General features: G+C 39.0%; 1 protein-coding gene across 27 annotated transcripts in view; it reads left to right on the plus strand.

Moving 5' to 3' along the window:
* PBRM1 (polybromo 1) overlaps positions 1-17,586 on the plus strand; it is a 106,737-nt gene that overhangs the window by 237 nt on the left and 88,914 nt on the right. For 6 of the 27 annotated variants that reach the window (XM_057555024.1, XM_057555042.1, XM_057555027.1 and 3 more), the window contains exons 2-5: positions 2,774-2,890; positions 4,560-4,712; positions 5,656-5,753; positions 13,006-13,153. In XM_057555024.1, the coding sequence (XP_057411007.1) occupies positions 2,852-2,890; positions 4,560-4,712; positions 5,656-5,753; positions 13,006-13,153 (438 nt within the window). In that variant the 5' untranslated portion in view covers positions 2,774-2,851. Of the gene's footprint in view, positions 1-75; positions 436-2,773; positions 2,900-4,559; positions 4,713-5,655; positions 5,754-13,005; positions 13,154-17,586 lie in introns of those variants that run through there. The other 21 variants (XM_057555030.1, XM_057555031.1, XM_057555025.1 and 18 more) reach the window with 9 other exon arrangements.

Raw genomic sequence — 17,586 nt, forward strand, 5'->3', positions numbered from 1 at the left:
CCGGGCGGGCGGGAGCAGCGGCGGAGGCCCCGCCCCGGCCGTCGGGACGCGCCGGTCGGGCCGGGCGCGCGGGGCGGGGCATGGCGGCGGGCTTCGCGACGCGCCCGGCAGCCTTGCCGCACCTGCCGGCCGGGACAAAGGCGCGCAGCGTCCCGGAATCTCCCCGCGCCCCGCTTTCCCGCCCCCCGCGGCTGGCCGAGCTCTCGTCGCGGGCAGCTTCAAAACTGTCAACGTTTCCCTTAGTTCCCCGTACCGGTGACAGGTTGGGAAAGTCTTTCATTTCCTCCTGAGCTCAGGGCCTCCTTTTTTTGTTGTCGTTTTTTGACGGTTCAGACACAAACTCTCCTAGTAAATTTTTTTTTTAATACTTTCTGGATGACTCTGTTCAGACTGAATATTTTTATCAATGGGACTTGTATTCATCGTGGAGCCCAGGTATAGTTTCTTATCTGCAACACCACAAAGAATCGAGGTTTTCAAATCGTGTGTGTTTCTGGTTTTTAATATTTTTTCGTCTCTTAAAATTTTTTTACTGAGAAAGAAGCATAGTTTTGTTATTGCAGGGTAGAAATTGGTGACTTAAAGAGGAAGAAAGATTGGCAAAAATGTAGAAGAAATCCTGAAAAGCAAATGACAAATACACGATATAGTGGATATAGAAATTATTACTACAATTATAGAAACATGTTGGAGTAAAGCATTTTTATTAACTTATCTTCCAACAAACTAAGACTCCTCAAAAATGACTTCAAGGTATTTTTTTCCTATTTAGTAGTGAGCTCTTTTCCCAAGTATAATTCAAAAGCAAATTGGACTCAATACAAAAGAGTATAATTTCTGCCTTATCACCTGTTAACAGATTGCCCATATTTTAGATCCAAAGGAAGATTGGAAGGTATCTTTTGAAGAAGTATGTCAAATCAGTAATAAATATGTGTGGATAAATAGAAGGGCTTTGACCACTTTCTTTGGCTTTGGGAGTGTACAAAATATCTTAAATATTCATATCTATGCAGATCGCCAAGATTAGTAAATTGCTATCTGTATGATAGACTACTCTCAAGGCATCCAACATCATGTGAGAGAACACGGAATTGGGAGACTATTCCTTAAGTTAAAACACAGGCTGCAACATAATACATGTGGTTTGTTCATGCTTTTTTTTTTTTTTTTTTAAAAGGGCAACCAGGGCATAGAATAAATACTGAAAGCTGTGAACACCAACGTTAAGGGTGCTTTTTCTCTGGGAAGCTGGATTATAAGCGATTTTTTTCCCCTTTTGAATCTTCTGTTTTCCAAGATTTTTGTTTTAAACGTGTATTACAGTACTAAGAAATACTAGAAATACAGGAGAGTACTAAAAGTCTATAAACTGTCAAAATATACCATTTGGTTATACTGAGTAAATATTTTCCCAGTTGCACATTGTAAAGTTATTCTTTACTGTCCAATGTAATTTATCATTGGTTGTTAGAGTTTTGGACATGTGACTGTAATCAGTGCCATTTAAAAACTTGTAACTAAGTTTCAGAATCTTTTTGTATAGAAAAAGAATTACTGAATGGATGCTCACAGGCCTTTGAAACTATGCAAACATTTTTTTTAATGTCTCAAGTGCACTTTTAATATGTTTTATTAAATAGATAAGTTGATCATTGAAACTATGCTATAAGTCAGGCTACAAAAATGGATAAAGTGCTGTTCCTGTGCCCAAGACAGCGTGCAATCCTAGAGTTAAAACTTAACATTTTTGTTGTGTTTTGACATTGCAAAGTGATTTCACATACATTTTTCACTGCCGTTAACAATCCAAGGGAGATATGTACACTACTGTTCTCATTTTAGAAATGAAGAAACAGATCTGAGAGGTTGTGACTCAAGCAACATCAAACAGATAATTAAAGATGGAAGACCTGGGTCTCTTATCCTGGTCTTCTGAGCTCAGGTCCTATTGCTCCTCCCACCCACCTGGCCACATTGCCTTTCTAGCCAAACTTCCAAAATACATGTTAAAATGTGTTCTTTGGATGAGAAAATATTTGAAAATTATCCTTAAGTTGAATCTTTTTTCTTATCAAAGTAAAGTAATGAGTCAAGGAGTTTTGGATAGTGTGTGGTCTAAACATTCCCCCCGCCCAGTGATTTACATTTTTTGTCATTTGATTTTCAGCAGATTATTTATAAAAGTAATTTTGACCTGCCAAATTGTTGAAGGCTTTTTTTTTTTTTTTTTTAAACCTTTCTAAAGTTGTATGTGATATCTTTTCAGTGCTGATAGGACTTTTGGAAAGAAATGTCTTTCTCTGAATTTTTTTGGTGGGGAGGAGTTTTCCATACTCTTTGCTCACGTGAGCCATTCTTGGTTTGTTCCAGCTTGCTAACACTTGGTGTCACATGTGAGCCTTCCACATGTGTTCACTCTCCATTCCAGCTCTGTGATTGAACTCTGCTCTTATTGACTAGGGGGCAGTTGGGCAGGCATGCTTCGTTCCTGGAATTGACAGTCATTCGTGTGAGTAAAGGGGAACCTCAGTGAGGCATCTTTATGCATGTGAAAAGCATTTGGTTTTAAAATGGAAGAAATGTCAGATACTGTTAGTTCCTGAGCCTTTGCAGCTGTTTGATTGGCGCAAGAAAACTGATATGCCTATTTTCTCCAGATCTTTTATCTTTAGCAGTTCTGCTTGAATGTTTTCTGTCTATTCGTACTCATTTTTACTCCTTTGACCCTTCTTTTTATTTCCCCTGTCTCTGCCTTGTTCTTCTCTTTCAGTTTTGAATATATTAACACTGAATCAGCACTTCTAAAGCCCTGCCTTCTCCCACTGGCTTCACTTGGCCTTCAGACATAATGAGGAGACTGGCTTTTCGAGGAGCTGGTTGTGCTCTGGTAAAGCTGGTAAATTACTGATCATCTACACCCTTTCCCTTTTCTGTCCTTCCTTGCCTTTTCCCTTCCACCTTTCTTAAATTTTGTTATCCTTTTCATAAAGATTCCTGCCTTATGTTCATCAAATTCACTTGTGTCCTTGTCATAGATTGTTTACAAAAGCTTGGTCCTTAGTTTCTTCATTTTAATGAATTGACACCAGTTTATCAGCCTTTTATAAAACAAACAAAAATCAACAAAAGTTGGCTGGCCTTGGCCTAAGCCCTTTGAAGCTTTAGCCAGTTGTGGCCGATTGCAAACTAATACACTGTATAACAAACCAAGTCCTAGAGGAAAGAACATCATCATATTAGGCTCTGTTTTTAAACACCATGTGGACTGTAATTCAGAGGAAGAGGTAAGAGACTTTGTTTGTTAGTTGGTTACCAGAATTTTTTATTTATTGGTTTGTTTTGCTCCTGCTTTCTTTTCCCTGGAGATCCCCAATTTTTCTCTCCATACTACTGGCAACCCATTCTTTCAGCTACTGGTGTCTTAGTTTCCTGAAACTGAATGTTGATGAGTGACACTGGGATCAGTTTTTTCTTTTTGCTTTAGAGAAAGGCCTGTGAAATCACAATATGCTATTTGATACTGTTTTTAAATTGTATAAGCATTGTAGGACTTTCTCAGGTATGCACCCTTACCCTCTAGCTGTAGCAGATCATTTCAGTGGTTGCATTTCTTGTGTTACAGTCAAATATATATATATTTGTAAAGCTGTGTTAAGATTACTTAGCAGCCTGCCTAAAACTTAGAGCAAATATTTACATGTTTCTGGGAGGCCAAGGAGGACCTAAAACCTCACTTCCGGGGTGCTCTTCAAGATCATCTAGTGAAATGTAAAGCTGTGAATTCATGGGGATAGAGTACCTCATGTAACTGAAAAGGAGGTTAGTCTGGATTGACAGAAGTTTCAAAATGCAATTTTGCTACTTTAGCATAGGTATGGCAAGTATGTTGAGTGTTTTCTGGGGTATGTCTTGTGGATCTTTCTTTAATGAATGGAGAAAATTCATTTTCAGTGTGTTAATTTTAGGGTACATCTAAAATGCTAGAAGGTTAATCCTCTGTCCCCTTACCCTTTTGCACTAATTTGCCTCAGGGTCTGCTTCCTGTTTTTTGGTTTTTGTTTTTTTCCAACATCCTGGCCCACCTGGAAAGTGATCATAATCATAAGAAACACTGGGGAAAACAGATGAGGCTGCTGACTCCAGAGGACCACCTTAGGGACTCTGTCCCTGAGGCCTGCCTGACTGCCTCAGGGGCTGAGGGATCAGTACCTCCAACACACCATTATATGTGGGTGTACCGTTAATACGTGGGTTTCCAAATTCCAGTCCAGGGTAAATTTGGGGCCAGAAGTGGTTGAGTCATTCAAAATTGGTAAATACAAATGAGTATACTGTTGCTGAATTTGTCCCATCCAAATTGAAAGTGTAGCATTCTGGTAAGTGAAGGGGCTAAAGCAAGGTCCAGGACTTGCATTGAAAAAGCATAGTTAAGCTTCTTTGCAACAGTGAAAATATCCTCCTAAGTGAACCAGAAGCTTTGTGGCAAGTGGCCAACTGAGGGCTTGGTGGCAGAGTATAAAATTCAGTGTAAGAACATGGCTAATTATTTCTTATAGAAGAAGTTGGATTCCATGGGTTCCAAGAGAAGAAGAGCTACCTCCCCTTCCAGTAGTGTCAGCGGAGACTTTGATGATGGGCACCATTCTGTGTCCACGCCAGGCCCAAGCAGGAAAAGGAGGAGACTTTCCAATCTTCCGACTGTAGACCCTGTAAGTAACTCAGATCACAGTTTCTGCCTTCTGCACAATTCCCTACCTTTCCTTTAATGATAAGCAGTTAAGATGCAAGGCCTCTCAGCTTCTTTTTCCTCTGGCTTGATATTCTTAACCTTTTATGAAAAGTATACACTTAGTCAGAAGTCTTACAGTAATAGTGTAATTTAATATTATGAAATAATAAAGGATATCATTTTTGTCACATTATATAGTCATTCAAGTAAATGTATGCTTGTCATGTGCCAAGCACTGTTGTGGTGATTGGGATAAAGCCATGTGTAAGACAAGCTAGTTTTTCACATGGATCTTAGATGCTAGTGTTGGGGAAGCAGAATGTAAACAGATGAACAAATAAATAATAAAGTTTCTCAGCTAGTGATGAGTGCTAAGAAGAAAAGTTTGGATGATATGGGCTGTTTTGGCCCATACCTTCAGGAAAGATTTCTTTGTGATCAGAAGGCAGCAGCCCTGCAGAGCACTGAGGAAGGGTGTTCCAGGCAGAGTGGCTGGATCAGGAATGGATTTGATGGGTTGTGATTACAGAGAGATGGTCAAGAGGGGGAAGGAAACTGGCAAAGTCTGCCCAGCCAGAGTATACCCTACGTACTCTGTGTTAGGAGTTTAGATTTTATTCTCTGACTGGTAAGAAGCCCTCTGTTGGATGATTTTTAAGCAAGAGTGATATGAACTAATTTTGTTTAAAGGAAAAGAAAATCACCAGTAACATATTCTGATGAAAGATTTAATCATTTAAATGATTTTAAATGAGAGATACTGTCAGCATACTTTAGACTTGGGTTCCCATGTGGGAATTTGGGGATTTATCCTTCTCTACTGGCCTTTTATGTTTTGTTTTTGTTGTGGTTTTTTTTTAAGAACCCCTACACTGACTTTCTGTTCACTTTTCTGGTGATTTTTCTCCTTTTCCTATGTGTAGATTGCCGTGTGCCATGAACTCTACAACACCATCCGAGACTATAAGGATGAGCAGGGCAGGCTCCTCTGTGAGCTCTTCATTAGGGCACCAAAGCGAAGGTGAGTGGGAGGGGTTTGGTTCCGGGTGCAAGTTGAAAGTGTTTAATAATTGAGTTTTCTTTTGGAAGGAATGGCTTAGATGATAACTGGGGTCTAAATTTTAGTTTTAGTTGTCAAGGTGTAGCGAAGCACATTTTAAAAAATTTTTGTTTTAACTAAAGAAAAAAATTTTAGTTGTAAAAAACATACAACATAAAATTTACAGTCTTAATTGTTTTTAAGTGTACGGTTCAATGTGTGTTAAGTGTATTTACATTGTTACGCAGCAGATCTCCAGAGCTCATTCATATTGCAAAATTGAAACTCTGTGCCCATTAAAAAACTCCCCATTTCCCCCTTCCCCTATCTCCAGTCCCTAGCAATCACCATTGCACTTTCTGTTTCTGTGAATTTGACTGCTTTAGGTATCTCATGTAAGTGGAATCATACAGTATCTGTCTTTTGTGACTGGCTTATTTCACCTAGCCTAACGTCCTCAAGATTTATCCCTGTGGTGCCATTTGGCAGGATTTCCTTCCTTTTTAAGGCTGAATAGTAGTCCATTGTGTACATATACCACATTTTTTTAATCCACTCATCCATTGGTAAACACTTGGGTTGCTTCCACCTCTTGGCTATTGTGAATTATGCTGCAGTGAACATGAGTGTGCAAATATAAATACCTCTTTGAGATGCTGCTTTCAGTTTTTTTGGATATATACCCAGAAGTGGGATTGTTGGATCTTACAGTAATTGTGTTTTTAATTTTTTGAGCAATCACCATACTGTTTTCCATAATTGCAGCACCATTTTACATTCCCACCAACAGTGTACAAGAGTTCCAATTTCTCCACACCCTCACCACACTTGTAGTTTTGTAGTAAGTTTTGAAATCAAAAGGTGTGAGTCCTCTGTGATGGTTAATTTTATGTGTCAACTTGACTGGGTTAAGGGATGCCCAGATAGCTGGTAAAACATTATTTCTGGGTGTGTCTGTGAGGATGTCTCTTGAAGAGATTAGCATCTGAATAGGTAGACTGAGTAAAGAAGACAGCCTTCACCAATGCAGCTGGGTATCATCCAGTCCCCTGAGGGCTTGAATAGAACAAAAGGGTAGAAGAAGGGTGAATTTGTGTTCTCTGTTTGAACTGAGACATCCATCTTCTCCTGTCCTTGGATGTTGGAGCTCCTGGTTCTTGGGCTTTCAAACTGAAATACACCACTGGCTTTCCTGGTCTCCAGCTGGCAGATCCTGGGACTTCTTGGCCTCTGTAATCACTAGTTCCTATAATAATTCTCTTACACCTCTCTCTCTCCCCCTCTCTCTCTCTGTTTCTCTCTCTTTCCCTACCTATCTATCTATCTACTGATAGATAGATAGGTAGGTAGATAGATCCTAGTGGTTCTGATTCTCTGGAGAACCCTGACTAATATGGTCTTCCAATTTCATTCTTCTTTTTCAAGATGGGTTTTTTTGTTTCTGCAAAAAATTCTGTTGGGATTTTGTTAGGTTTTGCATTGACTCTGTGGATTGCTTTGGGTAGTATTGGTATCTTAACAATATTAAGTTTTCCAATCCAAGAACGTGGGATATCTTTCCATTTATTTGTGTTTTAATTTCTTACAGGAGTATGTAGTTTTCAGTGTAAAGTCTGTCACCTCGTTGGTTAGGTTTATTCTTTAATCTCCTTTTTGGATTGTTCACTGTTAGTGTGTAGAAATGCAACTGATTTTTGTGTATGTTGGTTTTGTATCTTGCAACTTTTCTAAATTCACCTATTACTTCTAAAAGTTTTTTTTTGTGTGGGATGTTTAGAGTATTCTGCATATGAGATCTTATCATCTGCGAACAGAGATAGTTTTACTTCTTCCTTTCTAATTTAGATGCCTTTTATTTCTTCTTGTTGCCTAATTGCTCTGGCTAGGACTTCCAGTACTTTGTTGAAAAGAAGTGGTGAGAGCAAGCATCTTTGTCTTTCATCATTTTTAGTATGATATTAGCTATAGACTGTTCATATATGGCCTTTATTTTGTTGAGGTAGTTTCCATCTATACCTAATTTGTTGAGCGTTTTTAATCATGAAAGCGTATTGAATTTTGCCAGATGCTTTTTCTGTATCAGTTGAGATGATCATGTGGTTATTTTCCTTCATTCTGTTAATATGATTCATTACTTTTATCAATTTTCATAAGTTGAACCATCCTTGCATTGCAGGAATAAATCCTACTTGATCAGGGTGTATAATCCTTTCAATATGCTGCTGAATTCATTTTGCTAGTATTTTGTTGAAAATTTTTGCATCAACGTCCATAAGGGATATTGGTCTGTAGTTTTCTTTTCTTGTAGTGTCTTTGTCTGGCTTTGGTATCAGAGCATTACTAGGTTCACAGAATAAGTAAGTTTTCCCTCCTCTGGTTTTTTGGAAAAGTTTGAGAAGAATTATGTTAGTTCTTTAAATGTTTGGTGAAATTCAGCAGTGAAGCCATTAAGTCTAGGGCTTTTCTAGGGCTTTTCTCCTAGGCCAGGAGGTCTTTGGTTACTGATTCAATCTCCATACTGGTTATATGTCTATTCAGGTTTCCTGTTTCTTCATATTCAGTCTTGGTAGGTTGTATGTTTCTAGGAATTTATCCGTTTCTTCTAGGGTATCCAATTTATTGGCATACAGTTGTTCATAGTCATCTCTTATAATTCTTTTTATTTCTCTGGCATTGGTTGTAATGTCCCCTCTTTCATTTCTAATGTTATTTGAATCTTCTTTTTTTTCTTAGTTAATTAGCTGAGGGTTTGTCAATTCTGTTGAGCTTTTCAAGAAACCAACTCAACTTTATTGATTTTTTTTCCTGTTGTTTTTCTATTCTCTATTTCATTTATCTCTGCTTTATATATTGTTTCCTTCCTTCTAGCTATGAGTTTAGTTTGTTCTTCTTTCTCTAGTTCCTTGACAGTGGAACATATTTTTAAAAATTATTTAATAGTCTTTAGGATAACAGCAAAGTTGTATTTATCATAGTTAAAAGGGATTAGTTTTTCACAATATGCAGAAGACACAGTGATTATTTTCACCTTGCTGTCTCTCTTTTTTCCCTAACTTTTGGACTTGACTTCTGTGGTCCAATGAAGCAAAAACAAATATGCACCTGGCACACGCCTCCCTGTGGAGGCTATGTTCCCCCTGACTAGAGCATCCTTCCTCTCTTGCTATCAAAATAATATCACTGTTCTTTTCAGACTCTGACATTTGAAGTTCTTTGTTCTGAAAACATACATTAGTGTGGTAGATAGAATAATGGCCCCGCCAAAATGTCCGTGTTCTAATCCCTGGAATCCATGAATATGTAGGATTACATGACAAAGAGAAATTAAGTTTGTTAGTCAACTGCCTTTGAATTGGAGAAATTATCCTGGATTATCCAGGTGGTCCCAGTGTAATCACAGGAGTCCTTAAAGAGGGAAGTAGAGGAGTAAGTCAGAGAGAGATTTGAAGATGCTGTATTCCTGGCTTTGAAGATGGAGGAATGGGGCTACAAGCCAAGGAATGCACGTGGCCTCTAGAAGCTGGAAAAGGCAAGGAAATGAATTGTTCTCTAGAACCTCCAGAAGGAATGTGAACACCTTGCCTTTTAGCTTAGTGAGACCCATTTTGGACTTCTGTAAGGTAATAAATTTGTGTTGTTTTAAGCCATTAATTTTGTGGTAATTTGTTAGAGCAACAATTGGAAACTAATACAATGAGTTAATTAAAGATTTAGATCCATTCATGAATGTTGATGCTGCAGTGGGTAGCCAACAAGCTCTAGGTTGATCTGAAGGCAAACCTCTCACTCCAAAGAGCAGAGCCACCAAGGATGCAGTGTCATCATCCTGAATGAGGAGAGCTCTGTAAATTAGTCATGCCGAAAAAGAAGAATTTTTTTTTTTTTAATGAAATCTGTCTACAGATTTCAGTTAGTTTATCAGTAACAATCTTTTGAAAGTTGTCATTTAATTAGCATATGATAATAAAAGCCCATATTTATTGCTTACTACATGCTAGGCACAGTACTAAGTGCTTTCCAGGCCTCATCTTGTTTAAACCTGAGCAATATTGTTATCACAGTTTATAGATGACAACTTGTACAAGTTCTCAGAACCATTGAGGATAACCAGAATTCAGACTCAGGTTTTTCTGATTCTAAAGCCTGTGCTCTTAACCAGTATGTTGTATAGAGAAGCAGCATCATATTGTAGTACACAAGCACCTCATGGAAAAGGACTGCCCCTCTGCTGCCTGCTTTTCACCAGCTGAGGGGCAGAAAATACAGGCCTTTGGTGCTGGAGCACTGTCTTCTAGCCTCCATGACGTGGTACTTTAGGAGCACTGCTGCCTTCCCCCCAGTGCTGTGCCTGCCTGCATCTCTGCTCCTCTGTGGAATGCATGTTTTCTCAAGAGCTTGTGGGAAGAAGTACTATTCAGAGCCATGCAATTGTGAATCTCTTTTTGAGACTTTGTTTTCATTAGTATGTTAGGCTGCTTGTACTAGGACATCCAAATTAACAATGGCTGAAACAAGAACAATTGCTTTCTCTCATGTACAAGTCCTATTCTGTGAGGTCTTCAGGGCCGAGATACTGTCTGTCTTTTTATTCTGGTGTGCTTAGGGTATCACCCTTGTCTGCATGGTCTGAGATGGCTCACCACCACAACTACCTTCCGGCCCATAGGAAAAAAGAAACATGTTAGGATGTGACCTGGACATGGTACATTTCAGCTCTTGCATTGGTCAGAACTTAGCTGCAACATGGCTAAGAATTTGGCCTTTAGTACCCAGGCAGGAGCTTAGAATGCTGTCATCTTGGGAAGGAGGCAAAATAGGTTTAGGGGTAGCCAGCAGGCTCTGCACATTAGGCAGAGTGTTTCTCACTTTTCTGGTTAAAACCCTTAGTTATGCTTTGACTATTCTGTGGTCATATTATGGCAGGGTGCCCTCACCTATTGTTGAAAGAGAAAAGCTCTTAAGACATGTACTTCACAGTCCTATATGTGTGTGTATGTGTGCACAGAGTCTGGAAGAATATTAATAGTGCTTTTAACTCTGGATGAATAGGGGCAGTTTTTACTTTTCTATGCTTTTCTGTATGTTGATTTAAGTGGGAAAAATCAGTTAGAGCTATTTCATTTTCAAAGTGGGGGGACCTTGTTTTGACCACATTATATAGAGTGGAATGTTGGGATCCTGACCTTTTTTTCTATATGGTTATTCTGAAAATGTTTGTGAGGAACCCCCTAGCAGAGCTTCTGGGAGATAGTGTCCTTTCTAGGTATGTGTCCTCATTGCGTTGTCAGTTGTCTACAGATAATCCCCCAAGCCTGAGAGGCTGCTGAGGCCCAGCTTTAGCAAGGAGCAGTGGACTATGGCCCATCAGGCCCAGGCAGAGAGAGCCATCTAGGATAGCAAGTTAACAAAGCCCTAATGCTCACTCTGAGAAAGTCCCTTGGTACCACTGACAACATTGATATTAGGCCTGGGTGGGCCTTTGCTGTTACTCACTGAGACCTTTATGTTCTTACACTTTCTTTGAATAGCAGATTGAATACTCCTTTTATCCCCTCGTACTTAATTTTATAGTTCACTAAAATCGTAAGTAGTTGATAAGGGTTTAAAAACTTAATTTACTCTTCTTCCTTTCCCTTCCTGGAGAATTCAAAGTCATTAGGTGAGGCTGAGCAAGGTAGGAATCGGCAAGGGAGACAAGCGGTGGGGGTATGGGGTAGGGGTTGTGGACAATAGCCATGTCACAGGCTTTTACATAGCCTGGAGTTACCTTTCCATAAAGTACAAGGAGTAAAAGAGTAACTTGGTCAGTTGAGAAGCTTGGCAGACAATAATCAAGTGACCAAAATCAACCTCATCTAAGTAGTGGCATGAGTTGAAATCAAGCGCCACGTGATAGAATACAGTGAGATGAATATAGCATCATCAGAATTTATTCATCAGGAGAAGAGACAACCCCAGATTAAGGGACACTCTACAAAATAACGGGCCTATAATTTTCAAAAGTATTAAGATCATGAAAGTCAAGGAAAGACTAAGGAACTGTTTCAGAATGAAGGAAACTGAGGAAACATAACTGAATGCAGCATGATTCACATTGATCCTTTTGCTGTAAAGGACAATTTTGGAACAGTTGGCAAAATATAAATGGGTTCTGAGGATTAGATGGTGAGACTGTATCAAAGTGAGTTTTCTGATTTTGATGATTGAACCTGTGGTCCTTTTTTGTAGGAAAAACACAACTCTTCAGCAGCTTACTCTCAAATGGTTCAGCAAAACATTCTGTGTACTATTCTTGCAATTTTTATGTTAAAGCAAAAAGTTTTAAAAAATTAAATATATCATACATACATGGCTAAAACATGTCAGCCAGTGTCCCAGAAGAGATTAAAGCCTTAATGACAGCATTCTTCATATGTAGTAACTTACCCTCTTACACATCTAGGATGAGTTTTATCTACCCCTGAGGGAGAATTGTGAAAAATAGTTGCTTAGATAATTTTGCAGAAGGTTTACTTGTCTCATGGAACTCCATTTGAAAAAAAGCCAGAAGGAATAATAATAAACATCCATGAACCAAAACCCAACTTAAGAAATTATTATAACTACTTTAAAGTGTCCCCTCCTCTCCAAGAGATAACCACTATCCTTAATTTTCTGTTTATCATTCCCATGCCTTTTTTGTTCTGTCATGTTTGTTTATGTCTTATGCCCTTTTATCATTGGTAAGCTCCTTGTGCCAAGGGCCTCATCTTTCTCTTTTGTAACTTTAGTACTTGATGTTAGAGCAGCATATATACTAGGCACTTGATAGCACTTGGCAGAGAAAGTTCTGTGGTCACTACCTGAAGAAAGATAATCAATTTCGTAAGTTTATAAAGAGCTTTGGAACATACCTGTTTTCAGCCATTATTGAACCCCATGAAAGGTAAGTCATTTTCATTTGCAGAAGATACCTTTGACATGGTTTTAGTGTTGGTGCCTTAAATCTTAAATATTTAGCATATAAAAGACTATCACAGATGTTAATTTAATTGGTTTCTGTATCACCAATATGTATTTTGAAAAGGGCATGCATATTCATCTTGCTTTTGTTATTCCCTCTCCGTTCCAATAATGAGAGTACATCTAGTATGTTCTGTCACTTGGAGTGTTGGACATTACCACAGAGTTTTGAGACATAACTTTTTTTGGGCTTTTGATTAATAAATACCTTTTTAAAAAACATTATTGACAGAAATCAACCAGACTATTATGAAGTGGTTTCTCAGCCCATTGACTTGATGAAAATCCAACAGAAACTAAAAATGGAAGAGTATGATGATGTTAATCTGCTGACTGCTGACTTCCAGTTGCTTTTTAACAATGCAAAGGCCTATTATAAGGTAAGAAAACATCAAATTTGGAAGATATTCAATTTGATAATTGTATGGCTTTTTAATATTTATCAGTCTGGTAGATAAGTAGTGGTTTTTCATTTGGTAGTTTGAGTTTACATTTCTCTTGTTAGTAAAGAAAACTAAAGATTAATATGATTATGACCCATTCTTGTTTCTTCTGTGTCTGCTCAAATCTTTTGCCTGTTTCTCTCTTGGGTTGTTTGTCATTTTCATATTTATTTTCAGAAATTTTTTTGTTCTAGATACTAATCCTTTTTTAGGTTATCTGTGTTGCAAATATCTTCTCCCACTGTTTGGCTATTTTTTCACTCTTTGTGGTGTCTTTTTTTTTTTTTTTTTTTTAATATTTATATATTTATTTTGGCTGCACCAGGTCTTAGTTGCAGCATGTTTGGTTGCAGCATGCAGGATCTTTAGTTGTGGCATGCGGACTTCTTAGTTGCGGCATGCATGTGGGATCTAGTTCCCCGACCAGGGATCAAACCCCGGCCCCCTGCATTGGGAGCGTGGAGTCCCACCCACTGGACCACCAGGGAAGTCCCTGTGGTGTCTTTTGATGAACAGAAGGTTTTTTATTTTAATATAGTTAGATCTATTAGTCTTTAACTTTGTGGTTTATCCTTCTTTGTGTCTTGTTTCAGAAATCTCTCCTGCCCAAAGATTATAAAGATATTCTCTTATTTTCTTCTAAAAGTTTAATAGTCTTGTCTTTCGTATATAAACCTTTAGTGCAGCTGGGATTGATTGTTGTGTCTTCTCTGAGGTAGGGATCTATTTTTTTTCCACAGGTATAAGCAGCACCTTGAAATGGCCATCCACTTCACATTTGTCTCTGATGTTAGTGCTGGCGTTGATTCCATGTGCTCATGGGCCTCTTTGTGGCCTTTTATTCTGTTCCTTTTGTTCTGGCCAGCTTATCTAAAACTGGGCTATTCTATTTCTACCTTAATTTCTATGGATTTATAATTCTTTATCTGGCAAAGAAACTGTTTTGATTATTTTTATACATTTTACTATTAGTGTGTTAAGTCAACAAGCACCAAAAAGATTGTTTGAATTTGTATTGGAATTGCATTGGCTTTGTAGATTGTATTTTGGAGAATTGACGTAATTGTGATGTTGATTATTCCAGTCTGTGAATTTGGTACGTCTTCATTTATTTGTCTTTTTAACAAAGCTTTAAATGTTTTTTTCATCAAGATTCTGCAAAAATGTTAGATTTATTCTTAATGCTGTGTGTATATATTTTTTCTTTAATTGAGATATAATTCACACACTCTTTTAAAGTGTAGAGTTTGGGGCTTCCCTGGTGGCGCAGTGGTTAAGAATCTGCCTACCAATGCAGGGGACACGGGTTCGAGCCCTGGCCTGGGAAGATGCCACATGCCACAGAGCAACTAAGCCCATGTGCCACAACTACTGAGCCTGCGCTCTAGAGCCCGCAAGCCACAACTACTGAGCCCGCATGCCACAACTACTAAAGCCTGTGCGCCTAGAACCCACAACAAGAGAAGCTACCTCAATGAGAAGCCTACGCACCACAACGAAGAGTAGCCCCCGCTCGCTGCAACTAGAGAAATCCTGCGTGCAGCAACGAAGACCCAATGCAGCCAAATAAATAAATAAATAATTTATTTAAAAAAAATCGGTATCTTAAATGCCCTTCTAAATAATGTAAAACCTTAGAATAATGTAACTCTGATCTTTTTATTTATGCTATTGATGTTTTGTGTTTTATTTCTATTTTGACAAATTTTTAATCCCATAAAATAATGTTACTGTTTTATGTAGTCAGTTTTTTTACTTACAAACAAATTACTGTCTTTATTCTTCATTCTTGTATTGCTATTGAGAAATCATCTGTCAGTATGACTGTATTTCCTTTGAAGGTTACCTGTCTTTTCCTTCTAGCTATCTTTAGTATCTTCTTTCTGTCTTTTATATTCCACAGTTTCACTGTGATACGTCTAGATACGAATATCTTATTATTATAGAATTTGGGAGCTGTAGATCTTTCTAAATCTTTGGGTTGGTATTTTTCATCAGTTCTGGAAATTTTTCAGCCATTATGTCTTTGTATATTGCCCTTTCCCCATTCTCTCTTCTTGTAGAACTCTGACTGGTTGTTATATTAGAACTCTCTTAGGTTTCCATTTCTCTTAACTTTTTGTAGTCCCCTTTTTTGTGTCAGTATTGCTTTTTAGGTAATATCTTTAGTTCTTATATTTTTCTTTTTTTTTTAATATATATTTTTAAAATTTATTTGTTTTATTTATTTATTTTTGGCTTCTCATTGCAGTGGCTTCTCTTGTTGCAGAGCACGGGCTGTAGGCACACGGGCTTCAGTAGTTGTGGCGCACAGGCTTCAGTAGTTGTGGCTCATGGACTCTAGAACACAGGTTGAGTAGTTGTGGCACACGGGCTTAGTTGCTCCGCGGCATGTGGGATCTTCCCGGACCAGGGCTCGAACCCGTGTCCCCTGCATTGGCAGGCGGATTCTTAACCACTGTGCCACCAGGGAAGCCCCTAGTTCTTATATTTTTCTTTGAAATCTGCTCTTAAACCAATCTATTGAGTCTTACATTTTAATGTTTATATTTTTCTTATTTTCGAAGTAGTTTCTATTTTGGGGATTGCTTATGTCTTCAATCCTATTATTTCTTTAAACGTTTTCAACATATTTTTTATTCTGTAGCAGATAACTCAATATCTGAATTACTTGCATGTGTTTTTGCTGTCATTTCTGCTAGCTTTCTCTTGTGACTCTTTTCTTATTTTTTCCCTTTGATATTTGGCTGCACTGGGTCTTCGTTGCTGCGCACGGGCTTTCTCTGGTTGTGGCAAGCGGGGGCTACTCTTCGTTGCGGTGCGTGGGCTTTTCATTGCGGTGGCTTCTCTTATTGCGGAGCACGGCCTCTAAGCATGCAGGCTTCAGTAGCTGCAGCACGTGGGCTCTGTAGTGGCGCTCAGGCTCTAGAGTGCAGGCTCAGTAGTTGTGGTGGGTGGGCTTAGTTGCTCCACGGCATGTGGGATCTTCCCAGACCAGGGATCGAACCCATGTTCCCTGCATTAGCCGACAGATTCTCAACCACTGCACCACCAGGGAAGTCCTCTTGTGATTCTTATTCTTGTGTGTTTCATGAATTTTGACTATGAGCTTATATTTCTTGGAACTTTATCTATAGGGAGACTTAGGCTTAGATTGAAGTTGGGTTCATCTAGAGAAGATTTGTTGCTTATCCCAGGCACCTGGCCTCTCTTTGTTAGGGCTAGCTTATGGTGAAGCGTTCTCAGAGGAGATTCCTCTCATCCCTCTCTTCTCTCCACAGTGCCATGGGTTTAGCTGGGTGGAGGTTGAGGTGGGTAGTCTTCCTTTTCCCTGGCAGCAGAGAAATGAATTGTTTTGAATTCCCAGTTACACTGCATCCATGGCCTTTGGATTCCCAGCTTTGGGCAGACGCTGGCCTTTATCTCTTGTCCTTGCAGCCTCAAGGAGGCTTGAAAACTAAAGGTTAGGTTATCTTGTCTTATAGGTGAGGGCAGTGTTCTTGCTCATCCGGGTTCCTGCTTTTACTCTATTCTTGCTTTTATGAACATTGCTTACTCCTTATTGGCAGCACATGGATACATTTTTAAAGCTTTACTGTTTGTTTAACATTGCATCCAGCATTATTCTTTTTCTTTTTTTTAATATTAACTTATTTATTTGGCTGCACCGGGTCTTAGTTGTGGTGTGGGGGGTCTTTGTTGCAGCACATGGGATCTTTAATTGTGGCATGTGGGATCTAGTTCCCTGACCAGGGGTCAAACCCGGGCCCCCTGCATTGGGAGCACAGAGTCTTAGCCACTGGACCACCAGGGAAGTCCCCCAGCGTTGTTCTTTTTTTGTTTTGTTTTTTTGTTTGTTTGTTTTTAAATTTATTTAATTTATTTATTTTTGGCTGTGTTGGGTCTTTGTTGCCGCATGCGGGCTTTCTCTAGTTGTGGCGAGTGGGGGCTACTATTCGTTGCAATGTGTGGGCTTCTCATTGCAGTGGCTTGTCTTGTTGCGGAGCATGGGCTCTAGGCGCGTGGGCTTCAGTAGTTGTGGTTTACAAGCTCTAGAGTGCAGGCTCAGTAGTTGTGGCTCACGGGCTTAGTTGCTCCATGGCATTTGGGATCTTCCCGGACCAGGGCTCGAACCCGTGTCCCCTGCATTGGCAGGCGGATTCTTAACCACTGTGCCACCAGGGAAGCACCCCCAGCATTGTTCTTACTGGAAAGTTTTAGTTAGTTTATCCCCACCATGCTTCAGGAAAAGAAAATATTCAAATAAGGTGTTAAATAGTTTAAAAATAGAAGTGATAATCAGGACAATCATTAGCTTCTGTCCTTTAGTCTTGTATCCCTTAAGTTGGGTCTTATCCTTTAAATTGCCT

This window comes from Balaenoptera acutorostrata, chromosome 10, assembly GCF_949987535.1.
Source record: "Balaenoptera acutorostrata chromosome 10, mBalAcu1.1, whole genome shotgun sequence".
Classification (NCBI taxonomy): domain Eukaryota; kingdom Metazoa; phylum Chordata; class Mammalia; order Artiodactyla; family Balaenopteridae; genus Balaenoptera; species Balaenoptera acutorostrata.